Source organism: Megalopta genalis, chromosome 1 (genome assembly GCF_051020955.1).
Source record: "Megalopta genalis isolate 19385.01 chromosome 1, iyMegGena1_principal, whole genome shotgun sequence".
Lineage (NCBI taxonomy): Eukaryota > Metazoa > Arthropoda > Insecta > Hymenoptera > Halictidae > Megalopta > Megalopta genalis.
The window spans coordinates 44112666-44126601 of record NC_135013.1 but is presented as its reverse complement, the minus strand read 5'-3'; the positions used below and the strand labels follow the sequence as shown (position 1 = coordinate 44126601).

The following is a 13936-nucleotide window of genomic DNA, read 5'->3' as shown; positions in this document are numbered from 1 at the left end:
TGCAAGGTGAGAAGACCGCCTGTATCTACTGAAGAAGCAGTACCACGTTTTGGAGTGCGACTTCATCATTGTGGAGAACCGGACAATCAGGGCCAGCCAACTTGGAAACTGATCCCCTACAACTCCCTTGCCCTCCAAATTCCCAACATATACAGTATCCCAGAACCGGATCCGCGATTTTCTTTCTATCGCGATAAATTATTAGCAAATTCCTTCGTTCATGACGGAGCTTGTCCGTTCTCTTTGATGGGATTGATTCATGCCAATTTCCTAAAATTTTTTGACTGATCTTTTTGTCAACCCTTTTTTCCATAATTATTGAGTTTTTTTATAAGTAAACATACAATTTTTTTTTAAATTCGGAGAAACTTATATGTTATGATGTCTACCAAATTCGTCACAGCATCCCCTAAAAGATGGATATACAAAAATTGTAGATATATGTGTGCAAATGAAGCAGGCATGCAACAACCATAAGCGGCGCATTATGCAACGACGGTGCACACTATGTATCTTTTGTTTCACATTATGGAAGAATGTATGGCTGTGGAGTTAAGTAAAAATGTTGACATTAGAGAATCCATGGTTGATGTCGAGGAAATTGTCAAGTTAGCTGATCAAACAGAGTTGGATAATATAAATGCGCAGGATATTGATGAATTATTATTACAGGTGAAAGCTTTTCCAAAGACGATCTTAAAGAATCAGTAGAACAACAAGTGCACGAAGATGACGAAGTAGCGTTTCTGAAGATGAGGAGTAAAAGGAACTCTCAACGGATTTTCTAAAAAAAAGTTTAGCCACTATAACGGAAATTATGGATCAGTTTGCACAAAATGATTTAAATTTTGGTAGAAGTTCAAAGGCAAGACGAAGTGTCATTGATGCGGTGTCTTGCTATCGACAACTGCTTGCTGAACGAAACAGGAAAAGACAAACGCGCCGAGTGTTTCAGATGAAGTGCCAAGCGTACGAATGCGTGAAAAGAATGAGTTCGCAAGCATGGTAATTCTGCAGCATTTTTTGATCCATTCTGTCCTAATTTTACGATTTCTAGGGACTGTAAAAACATTATATGCTACGGGGCGAAAAGAACAAGTCAAATGTCGCGCCGAGTGTTTCAGATGAAGTGCCAAGCGTACGAATGCGTGAAAAGAATGAGTTCGCAAGCATGGTAAAGTGAGACAAGCTACATTGGCCATCGGCGTGACTTGTTTTGCTGTGCGTCAACCAATCAGAGAAAAGCAGTTTCGGTGCCTAGACTCATATTTCCGAATGCTTTGCCCCCGACATCGCTCACATCGCTACAAATACTACAATACTTTGGTTGTTATTGGTTACCAGGCAACCCGTCTATTCTACAGACCTTGGGTCATCTTGAGTTGCTTTGGGTAACTCAAGGTTGCTCATCACTAATCTAAGCGGTAGACCGACGCCGACGCGACTAATCAAATAATATTATACAATTATTAAAAATAATTTTATTTCATTATTATAATTTAAGGAGTATATTATATAAGTAATAACGTAGTTAATCTTGACGAAACACGCAGTAAACTGACAAAAACTGTTTTATTTTCTATCCAATAAGTGTGAATATGCAATGTAAATAAATAACTTTTTTCTAAGTATTTGTGTATTTGTATTTTTATTGTTTATTTAAGCTAAAATAAGTTTTATGAAAATAATTAATCGAACACTTTTTACAGAATATTAATCCTTTGCACTTTGCACTTAAATGGCAACTTAAAAGCTCCACTAAAAATTACTATATTATTTTTTAAAATAATTTTTGTAGGAAATTTTATTATATTTCAGAAATTGTTAAAAATTTTATGCATAAAATGTAAGAATGATATAAAATAAAAATACTATAGATCGAAAAAAATGTCTCCGTGATAATTAAAATAGTTTAATTAATTATTATTTTAATTAAAATAGTCGAGCGTAAAGGGTCAAAAATAATATATGTATACATTTGTTTACACATTTTTTCCAAAAATTAACAACATATTGAAATTGTTTTACGCATTGAAATATCGGTAGTACATATATGGTCTATTGTAAATTATGAAAGAGCTCTTGTGGTCCCTCCGATTGTAGATTATAGGTTGTGTTGTGTGAAAGTGCGAAAAGGGGCAAAGTGATAAGTGCGCCATCTGCAGACATTCGTTTTTTTGCACGAAAAACCGCCAATTCAATGTTGATTGCATATATAATTAATTTTTCTTCTACCTATTACAGAAACAAAATTTTGTTTTGAGTATATTATATCTCTATGCTTGTGCAAAAGAAATTTCAAAACGTTGATTTGACTTCAGCTACCTAATATTTTGATGTGTATGGCAATGGCGGATTTTGTGTTTATCATGTATTTCATATTATTATTGGTGTTTGAACTATGTACGGGTAGGTAATAATGTTTTTGATTCGAAAATATATTACATTAATCGAATATGGACTGAAATTACCATATGTCCTTCATATATTATCTTTGTTTAAAGTTTCATACATAAAAAGTGATGAGTGAAATATTTGTACCTATCTACAAAAGACTACAAAAATTGTATATAATTTGATGTTTCTGTTTTCAATTTGTTTCCTGTCAAAATTTGATGTGCACATAGATATAGATATACACACATATATACATATATAACATATATTAGATAATAGATAATACTTCATAACACCTTGAAATATATTTCAATGCTTAACAGGAATCGTTTTTAGGAGAAAAGGAGACTTTTACCTTAGCAGAACATGATTTTTCTTCAGAAAATGAGGAATCACAAAAATCCATAGATATTATAGACATTAATGATAATTCATCTGGATACCAACGCTTGAAGTGCTATATTTGTGAGGGACCAGACTGTTCGTATACTAAGTTCTGTCATAATGCAGTTACGGTAATATTTTTTGTATTATTAATTATATTATATTATAATGCAACTTTGATTACAACTTTTGCGTTATTAACTATATTGTAAATAAACTGTACTAATTATAAAGGAAATTAACATTGTATATTCTGTTTTATAGTGCTGGAAATCTAAAGTAAAACAATCTGATGGTACAATAAGTGTAAGTAGAGGGTGTACTTCGTCAGTAGACCAAATGTTATTAATATGCAATAAGCAACAGCCACTACATGCTAATCATAATAATAATAATAATAATAAGAAAAAGAGACACATTAGTGGTCCTGTAAGTGGTATCCAATATTTTGTTGAGTGTTGCCAAACAGATTTTTGTAATGGTGGACCATTTCCAATATTGCAAGACTATAGTGGAGGTAGGTACATGTAATATTCATATATTTGATTGTCTGCTTAGTTATCCTTTATGACAAACATATATATATATATATATTATTTACAGATGCTGTTAAAGAAGATTATACAGTTAAATTAACATTAGCAATTTTGGGTTTGATGGTTGGATTTTGTGTTATTGCTGGAGGACTGTTGTTTTATTTATTGGTATGCAGAGCACGCAGGAAACGGCCTTTAACTGCTAAACGTAATAAGCTCGTTATTGAGTCTGAACTGGAATCGTCATATCTACATTTCTCATTTTCTTCTCCAACATCAGTCCCTACATGTCCTGCTCATGAACTTAGAGCAACTGCAGCTGGTGATAGCACATTAAAGGTAAGATACAATGTAACTGCCCTTAAATTAATAGTATAATAATCTTCTCATAATTATGTCATATCAATTTTCATGACATCTACTTTGAACTTAGTTTTTCTATGCAAAGTATTAATTCATTATAATAATGTTTGAACATAGTCAAAAAGGAATATATTAAAAAGTACAAAATGCAAGTGGATAAATATTTGTGAAATTTCTTAACTATTCTTAAATTATGATTAAAATATAAATCTACATTGACTAGGTAAGAATTAAGAAAGATCAATAATTTGATTCAAGAGTTGTAGTTGAAAGAAAGTTCTAATTATCAGACACTTATTAAATGAAACTTTTATTTAATGTCGCAACATATACAAATAGGAGTATACAATTAAACAGTCGATACAAATTATTTAAAAGCCTAGAAGCAAAACATGTTTACAAAGTGTCCCATCATCAAATTATTGATAATAGAACTCAAAGTACTCAAAATCACATTAATATCCAAATAACATTTAAAAAATGACATTAACATCCAATCAAGACAATATTATCCAAATCTTTATATTACCTTTCTGTTATAATAAATTGAATAGAATCTACCTATTTGTAACTATGGTCTATTTTCTAAAAGAAGACACAAAAAATATTCATGTAGCTATTGTAGCTGCTTACTCTACATATTCCTATACATCTATTGCAAGTTTGAAGTAAGGGAAGTGGAGTAGACAGCTTTTATTACTGTGAGCGTATCTTATATGTACTCATTTAAAAACAGATCATAGTAACGAGTAATTAAGCTATTCAATTGCAATCATTTCAATGATTATTGGTTAAAATGTTTGAGGTTTTTAAAGCCATACAACCTGTTTGCAGCTCAAATCTGTTTGAGCTGAAATAATTGATGGTTGAAATCATTTGAAGACTTGATATACAATATTGTTATCATCATGAGTGTTTCTATTGATAATGTTATGTAAAGTGATCACATTATTTGATTGTCGTTATTTGTGTTTCCATTCAAGTGATTGTAATTGGTATTAGCATGTATGTGTGCAGTAAGTGACGTCCATTGCTGTAAAATTACTCTAAAATTTATGGAGTAGAGAACAAACTGCAAGAGTGTGTGAACAATTATAATGGGTGAGCAAGAATTGTATGGTACTTGAACAAACATAGAAAACTAAGTGGTGAGTGAATGTATTTTTGTTATATTTAATATAAGAATAATTGTGACTTGTGTCAGTGTGTCATGAAATACATATTTTAAATTAATGGGTTTTGGAGCTTATAGAATATTACTACTTAAACTCTAAAATCCAAAATTTGTTTACTTGAATGAATTTTCCTTACATTCTGCTGTCAAAGAAAATTAGAATAATTTTGCATAAAAATAATTTTCATGCTATTATACTGTTGTATCTTAACTACACAGCTAGATTTAGACTTATAATAAGATAAAGTTTAAGACACTATCACATTTATTCTCCCCGTGATGTTTCTATTTTTTATGGAGAACTCTGTAAGTCTATTATTTATAATGGAGTTCCAATGACATGAAGGATCTATTTGGATTCTACAGTTAATCACGCTGTAGAAAATGCTATTCGACCGTTTATTTATCGTGTTCATAAAAGACTTAGAAAGCTTGAATTTGGAATATTAAATAAAGTAAGCTAATTCGTAACTATTGTCTTAATAGTTCTACATTGGTCCAATTTAAACTTATTTTCTATCTTTAAAGTAATTTCAAGGTCACAATTAGTGGTTATTCAATTTGTTTTGACATTAATTAAACTGTCATATAATAAAAAACAGGTGAATATAAAGAAAATAAAAGATAGAACAGTTATTAACAGAATGGTTGCCCTATTGGTCGCTTCTATCGGCGTTGATTACGTTACTGCAGCGTACACGCGGCACTGCCGAGTTGAGACAAACGAGCAACCGACTACGCGGCGGCAAAACGCCGTGTACGCGTTGTCGACAGATATTTTCTCGATCTGTACGAATTAAAAACCGTTCCGACACTTTTTCTCGATAGTTTCTTCTTCAGAAATGTCTACAGAATTAAATGTTATGCTCAGTTTTCGTGCCAAGTAAACAACTTCTCGTAAATATGCAAAAATATTGCGTAGAAAATACGTACTTTGGCATTTTTTTAAACTTTGACGGCTATTTAATACTATTTAGAACTATAAAATATTATAAATATCGATACTGACATATTCAGAAATCTTTAAGGCAATATGACCTTTATAACGTTTTCAGTTTTCGTGCAATACTTAGCTTTTGCTAAAAATTGCACGCTGTTACAAAAACTCGTGTTTTTAAGGTAATACAGCAATTCGATTTTCGGATTCTTGGAAGTGACGCTTTCCAAGAATCGCCCAGTTAGAAGATGAAATGTGTATTGGACACTGTTAGCTGAGTTCCTCAGTAGTTTCACGATTTCGAATCAAGTTCACTCTTGAAATTTCTTATTAGTTTAACAACTTCCTGATTGTGATTAATCCATATACCTACTAACATATTGCCAATCATTTTCCTTATAAACAAATCTTGGTGGCAACATATGTACATACTGCTCATGATTGTAGCTAGTAAAAATTGATTATTTATTTATTAATCTTTATAAACTTATCTTTACAGGTAATTCTTCTAAACACATTAGTTTATTTATTACAGCTAATGGAACTAATTCTTGATACTAATTCAAATTCATCAGCAAAAGCTACATAGCTAAATGACGATTTTGATACACTGGGTTCAAATCAGGGATTGAAAATAGTTATGATATTGGTTTTGGTTCTTGAAATAGTTATGAAGAACCGAAATGTTCTTATAACCGTTATAAGGTACAGTAATAGGTCTTACTCCTGCACACCTCCAGGCCATTAGCGAGGGTCAATGTAGAAATTTCCTTTGCTCTGATTGGTTGGCAATTTACTGCTGAGATAGGATTCACTATGGATTGGATATGTAGTAAAATAGTAAGAATATGCGAACCAACTTACTGTGTAAGAAAAACGTGCAGGTGTAGGTTCCATTACTATATATCGGTGTTGCTTTCAGTTTCGGTTCTTCAGAACTGTTATTGTATTTGTTCTACATATAATTGTCATTTTTCTGTGTGAGTTTTGATTTTGGATTTCGGTTTTAATTCTATTTCATGTAATAAATACATTGTATACCCTTTGGGGTTTAAAAGTATGGATTCTACATATATATATTTGAGTTTCCATCACACCGAAATTTAAACAACTGAATAATTTTGTTTTTTAGGATTAGCATGGGTTCGTTACGAAACCATTTTGTTCTTTTCATTAGATGAACAGTGAATGAACGTTCCCTTGAATAAAAAATTATTCTTAATATTAGTGTTAATAAATTAATATTATCATATATTTTAGTGTTGTTAGTGTACAGTGTACATAGATTATTAGTATAGTAGTATAATTTTCTTTAGTTTAGTAGTACAAGAGACTACTAGAATATGAAAATGCGCTGTGTTATTGGAAATTGCTCTGCAACAATTTGCTTAGTTTCTAACTAATGAGAAATATCAATTTAAACTTTGTTTAACACAATGTAACACAATGTGATGTTATCGAAGAGGAAAGTTGGGTATTATTTAGATAAAGAATTATTTAAATAACTATCCGAATAAAAGATACTGTATCTTTATTCTTTATTCAAACGTTCGAATAAAAATAGTATGTTTATTCTTCGGATAAATTCTCATCGAATGAAATTATTTATTCGATACTCGTCGAATAGAAATACTTCTAGAGTATCTTTTATTCGCTATTCGAGATTTTTACTTAGATAAACATTTTGTTCAACTCTGGTTCGTACCGATCGGTTTCCACTTGATGCGAATATCGATCAATGCGTCCCAATCGCTCATTTGTCACACTCGCACAGCATTCATTCGCATTTACTTTCATTTCACACGTCATACGTGTACACATTCATTCCTAACATTGTACAATCTCTTAACTACATACATTGAATTTTGCCAATATGTGCACAACCTGACATGTAGAAGCAAGCAAACGGGCACATACGCACGCCACGGGTGTGCATGTATTGCAAAATTCAATGTAGTAGTAACTGTTGCTTCTTGCGAATATCTCGGAAACTAAGGCCGAAAACTAACTACAGTAAATTCTCCCAAATTGTCCTTCAGCTTGTTAACAAAAATGAACAATTTGGAAAGAGGAGATAAAATTATTCAAGCCTTGTGACTCGTTTTTATAGTCGCCGAATATCAAGAATTATAAAAACGAACCGCGAGGCTCGTGTAATCGTATCTCCTATTCCCAAATGGTAAATTTTTGTTTACAAACTGAGGGACAGTTTGAGAGAATCTATTGTAGTTGCCAACATCTCATATGAGAGAGAGAGATTTTTTTAAAAATCAGGTTTAAAATGTTATTCTCGGAATTCTAGTAAAAGGAGCGCGTCGCGTGCCGCATTCTACGTTCGACTGACTCCGTCGAACCTTAGTATAGATGTAGGAATAACGCATATAGGTGTAGAAATAGATAGAACAGGGACAATGTATGCAAGCTTCTAACAGGGACTATTAGGAAAAATGTACTGTACTAAAAAATTTTAAATAATGAAATATGCATAGCCGAAATTCATAACCGAAATCCCCAGAACCGAAAAATAACAGTTATAGAATCAATATGATATTAATTCTCAAGAACCGAAACCGATATAAGTCAGGACCGATACACCTCACAACGGTTATGAAATCTTTTCGGTTCTCCATAACTGTTTCAGTCGGAACCGACTGAATAACAGTTTGAAACGTTTATTTTCGGATCCTTTTCACAATCCCTGGTTAAATTACTCGGTTAAATTACTATAAATATAATTTTTGTTTTCTGTTATGTATTTGTTACTTACAGATAATATAAATATAAGCATATAAAAATATTTATTCGAGCACAAAATACGTGTTTGCTGCAAAAATGTTTAGAATATTTATTACATTTCTCTTGATACTTGTTATCGTTTATAAGTATGGATTCGAATGAATTCGGGATTCGTGATATCTTTCTAAATCTGTGAATTTTGTGATTTTGTATTCAAATAGGAATACCTTGATGGAAGAAGCTTAACCAGTGGCTCAGGTTCTGGTTTACCATTGCTAGTACAAAGGACATTGGCTAAGCAAGTGTCATTAGTGGAGTGCCTTGGTAATGGAGGCAATGGCGGATTTGGTGGAGAAGTTTGGAGGGGTGTTTGGCATGGTGAGAATGTCGCAGTTAAAATATATTTTTCACGTGATGAAGCAGCATGGGCGCGAGAAACAGAGGTCTATTCACAATTACTGCCATCCAGACACGATAATATTCTTGGTTACGTTGGAAGTGATATGACAAGTAGAGCGAGCTGTACTCAACTTTGGTTGGTGACACATTACCATCCTATGGGCTCACTTTATGATTATTTGAGCAGATCGCATCATTCACTTATGCATCATCAAATGCTCAACATTTGTTTGAGTATTGTGAATGGTTTGCTCTATTTGCACACGGAGATTCACGGAACTCGTGGAAAGCCTGCAATGGCACACCGTAATTTGAAGTCTAAAAACATCCTCGTGAAGACCAATGGGAGTTGCGTGATTGCAGACTTCGCACTAGCGGTGACGCAAGATCGCCTATCCACGGATAGAATTGATTTGAAACTGGGTACAAAACGGTACATGAGCCCTGAAATTCTTGAGCAAACGTATGTATCGTTTTTTATTCATCTTTACTACTATATGGGTATTTCTATCTTATATTCTATGTATATTCTAATATCATACAATAGTACCATATTAGCCGCTCACTTGCCAAATCGATTAACTCCATAAAGCAGAAAGTGGAGAAATGTGATAGAATAATATACAATATTTTCAAAATTACCTTTAAAATAAAAACTGAAATAAACATTGTATAATGCATAAATGCAGATGTAGCTTTCATATAAAGATATGTAGAATAAATAAGATAGAATAGCCGTGATGTAATTGTTATTAACTGAAATAAATTATTTATTACACGGCGACCATAAAAATTTTCTTGTTTAAGATTATTTCAAGTCATGACTGAACCAAGTGCTCTGATACTAAAATTTAAAATATTTCAAGAAGTAGAGTTAATCGACGTCATTTAACTCTTTTACTTTAATTTTTCACTTTAATAGTAACATATTGTATAAAAGAATATTTCACACGAAAGTTGTTTGCGATATAGAGTAGCATACATGGCGACACTTAATTTTTGCTATTTTCCTTTTTTTTATCGAAATATGAGTGCAACCTTGAATTTTTTAACTATAATGTACAACATTTAATTATATCACTAAAAAGTTTATTAAATATGGAATACAAAATTATTAACATGTAAGGGTTCAGAAATTAATGTTTACCGAGATTTCTCTTTAGTTGATTATTAATAAATAATATTAATTTCATTATTAATTAATAAATAAATTTTTATTTTGTATTCTTGTAATAGACTTTCGAATGGCGTCATTAAATGTTGCACATCATGGTTAAGAAACTCAAGGTGACCTTCATATCTTAAAATAAAAGAAAAATGGCAAAAAATTAATTGCTCCCGCGTATGCTTCTCGTTATACCAAACAACTTTCGTTCGAAACATTCTTTTATATTATTTTATATAAAATTAAGATGGAAGAAATAAATGACTCACCCTGTACATACATATAATTAAAGAAAAATTGGTAATTCGGTAGTTCAGATAAACAATTTGCTTAATTGGATGTTTGATGCTTTTTACTCGCTATGTTCGTTAGTACTTGGAAAAGTATGTAATATGTGAAAAATGTTAAAATAGTTTACATTATATTATACTAACAAAGGAACGTTTTCAATTGTAACTCGCCGATTTTAATAACATTTTAGTATAATGAAAAAAATTGTGAAAAAAATGGTTTTGCTCCGAAAATCGAGGGCACAAACCATATTTTCTTAGATATCTCGAGAAGTAGAGGGCGTAGAACAATGCATTTTTTCCTTAAATGCGTGTTTTTGATCGACAAAAATCACTTGAAAAAAGTTCCAAGAAAGTTACTTGCTTAAAAAATATGTAAAAAATAAATTGTTTTTTCAATTTTCGTTATTGTTTATCCATTTTTATGTAAACTCGTATATATAACACTGTCCGACAAAATCATACTGTATGTGACTTTTCGTGGCTATTTCGTGGTCATTTCGTGGCTATTCTATGCTTTTATCACAACGTTTGTGATGTTGATGGAATTGTTTTGCATATGTTTAAAATTGAGTCCAAGAATAAGCAAATAGGATCAACAATGCAATTATATGTACAAATAATTAAAATAATTCCGCATGGATCTGTTTGATATTATCTGAATTTGAATCTTCATAATATTAATATACATTAACGCACATTAACATAATACAGAAAGAAACGAAAAATATTTGCTTCGAAAATTCGATTACATTCCTTTACATTAAACCTATCGAACAATAAAGTTGACTAGTGTGCAATGCCTTATAAAAATGAAAAGAAAATCCAATTTATTTAAATTGTGTAGTTTTTACTATAGTAGTTACTCCAATGTAATTTATTCGATCATATCTTATGAAACTATCTTGCATAATACATAATTGCAAGATGGGGCTCATTCGAGCGTGGTAAATTTAGTGTTAACAGAAATTATATTGATCAGATATCTGCGGATATCGCCGTGGATTGGCGTGGCGATGATTATTATCGCGTCACGTTAAGGGTTCATTTATATTAACGTGAACGCGCCGACAACGTCTCGTCTTTTCGAACTCTCGAAGGTCACCACCCACTTAATGAGATTCAAGAGCGATGTCAGTCTCTTCATCTGTATATAAACATGAATTGTTGTAACTTATCGAAATCAACCGATTGCATATAAGTTACCGAGATCTACGAAAGACATCTTTTAAATTGTCGTTGTAGGCTTAGATAGAGAAGTTAAAAAATGAAAGTTTTCCATTTTTTTGTCACTCCAAGTAATAGCAAAATTTAGAAAAAGCATTTTAGTCATTGTCTAATAACTAGTCCCTTTATCATGTAAAAAAAGATTCAAGTCATTCAGTCCAGTTTTAAAAAAGTTATTGCGTTTTAAAAGATAGATGAATACTTTTACGAGCCACTGAATGTATACCTGACATATCTGGACTCGTCACGTGCCAAGGACACTCATTGACGGGTCTAGGTTCGGACAAATCTGACTCTTGACAATTCTTCTAACGATGAATTCTAAGGAATACATTTCGGAATTTCCCCGCGGGGTCATAACTCCGTTATGAATGCATTTACGGAAAAAATGTGGAAGGTATGATGCAATTGTTAATTGCACACGCACCTATGTATTTAAAAAATATATCTAAGGTCCTACAGATGTAGGATTTCTTCGAGCCATTTATCTTCTTCTTTGGCATTTTTTCGTAAATGCATTTATAACGGAATTATGACCTAAAACAATTGTGTGGATTACCCTGTATATTTTACACTGTAGAGTCTATTACCTATAAGTCTGGACAATACAGATCAAATACATCCTTAGGGTAGGATACAAGGTCTAGGTAGGAAGAGTGCTCATGACGGTGAGACGCAAAAGGGTAAGTTGGGGTTCCAAGAGTTTTGGGAACGGTAAGCCCTGTTTATTTTCTTAGGATGGGCGGTGGCCTTTGAGATTTCAAAAAAGACCTAACGTTGTCGGCGCGTTCACGTTGATATAGGTGGACTCTAATATGTACGGCATCTTCTTTGGTCATTATAAAAAAAACCAAACTAACTACGGTAGTTAGTTCCGAAGGTTATTAAAATTTTATGTGATCGGTTACAAAACACATCTGAATACTTCTTATTGTTAATAACGTGTAGTAACATTAAACGACGGTATAATATCGTTGAACGATAAAAATAAAACAATTGCAAAAGGACGTATCCCCTATTTTAGTCCGTAGACTGCACACATGAGTTTATGTAAAAATGGATAAACAATTAATATGTAGAATTGAAAAAAATTAGTTTTTAAATATTTTTTGAACAAATAACTTTTTGGGAACCTTTTCCAAGTGATGAAATTTATCGATCTAAGACATGCAATTAAAAAAAGCTTTATTATCCTAAGCTTTCTACTTCTTGAGATATCTTTAGAAATTATGGTTTATCAAAATATTAAAAAATATTGCACTAGCAGATGGAATTATCATTAAAAGTTATATATATATATATATATATATATATATATATATATATATATATATATATTTTATTTTCAGAATAAACATGGAATGTTTAGAGAACTTTAGACGATCAGATATTTACAGCTTAGGACTGATACTTTGGGAAGTTTGTCGAAGGTGTATAAGCAATGGTGTAGCACTTGAATACATGGCACCATATTCTGAATGGCTTCCTAGTAACCAAGAACCTTCCATTGAAGAAATGCGGAAATTAGTGTGTTTGGATCATCGCAGACCGCCACTTCCTAATAGATGGCATTCTGATTCTGTAATAAAAATATATTTTTTAAATTATATATGTAACGGTTTTAGTCTCGCATGAAGTATACATTATTTTTTATGTATTAGTAGATTCAATTATGAAGTACTTTTTTATTTTGGTATTATGTCATATTCTTAAAATAGTTTTTAAAGAAAGACTTTTAATTGCTGTATTGTGTATTTTGCAGACATTGGCTGGTTTGGGAAAATTAATGAAAGAATGCTGGCACGGAAAATCAGCAGCACGATTACCTGTCCTTCGAGTTAAGAAAACACTTGTTAAATTAGCAGCTAATGACTCACGCGTCCACTTGCCCCTCGACTAATACTAGGCATATATTAAATTATATGTATATCATTTTATGCACGTATTTATTGATATGAAGTTAATGAGCACTTTGATTGGTGTTCTAAATTTTCTTCATCTTTAGAAAAATGTAATAAAAATGCGTAACGTTTTTTATTTTATTACTACTGTTTTCTATTCATATGTCATAAATTTGACTTCTTTTGTAATATTTTGTCATATACATTTGTGATTGACGTAAAAAAAAGTGCCACTTAGTAAGTAATTCATCATTTCATCATTTATTTAGGGATTTAGCGTTGAATGCACAATGACGGCCATATACTTACGTACAAATTATACCTTTACTTTCTAAACTGTGTATATTTTCTTGCCACACTTTAAAATAGTATCAAAACTGTATTTTCCCAAAATTCAACCTGTTTGTTATCAATTAATAACAAAGAT

The 13936-nt window shown here is 31.6% G+C and overlaps 1 protein-coding gene across 2 annotated transcripts; it reads left to right on the top strand.

Moving 5' to 3' along the window:
- The first annotated feature begins 2123 nt into the window (after positions 1 to 2123).
- On the top strand, positions 2124 to 13845 carry sax (type I BMP receptor saxophone). Of its 2 annotated transcripts, none has more exons than XM_033471456.2 (7): positions 2124 to 2409; positions 2734 to 2912; positions 3046 to 3298; positions 3385 to 3656; positions 8749 to 9389; positions 12958 to 13189; positions 13371 to 13845. In XM_033471456.2, exons 1-7 carry the CDS (start codon positions 2337 to 2339, stop codon positions 13506 to 13508), a joined length of 1788 nt encoding a protein of 595 aa, XP_033327347.1. In that variant the 5' UTR covers positions 2124 to 2336; the 3' UTR covers positions 13509 to 13845. The 2 variants fall into 2 exon arrangements, with proteins under 2 accessions (XP_033327347.1, XP_076384392.1); XM_076528277.1 differs by having other exon boundaries at positions 2125 to 2409; positions 2721 to 2912.
- Positions 13846 to 13936: the final 91 nt, after the last annotated feature.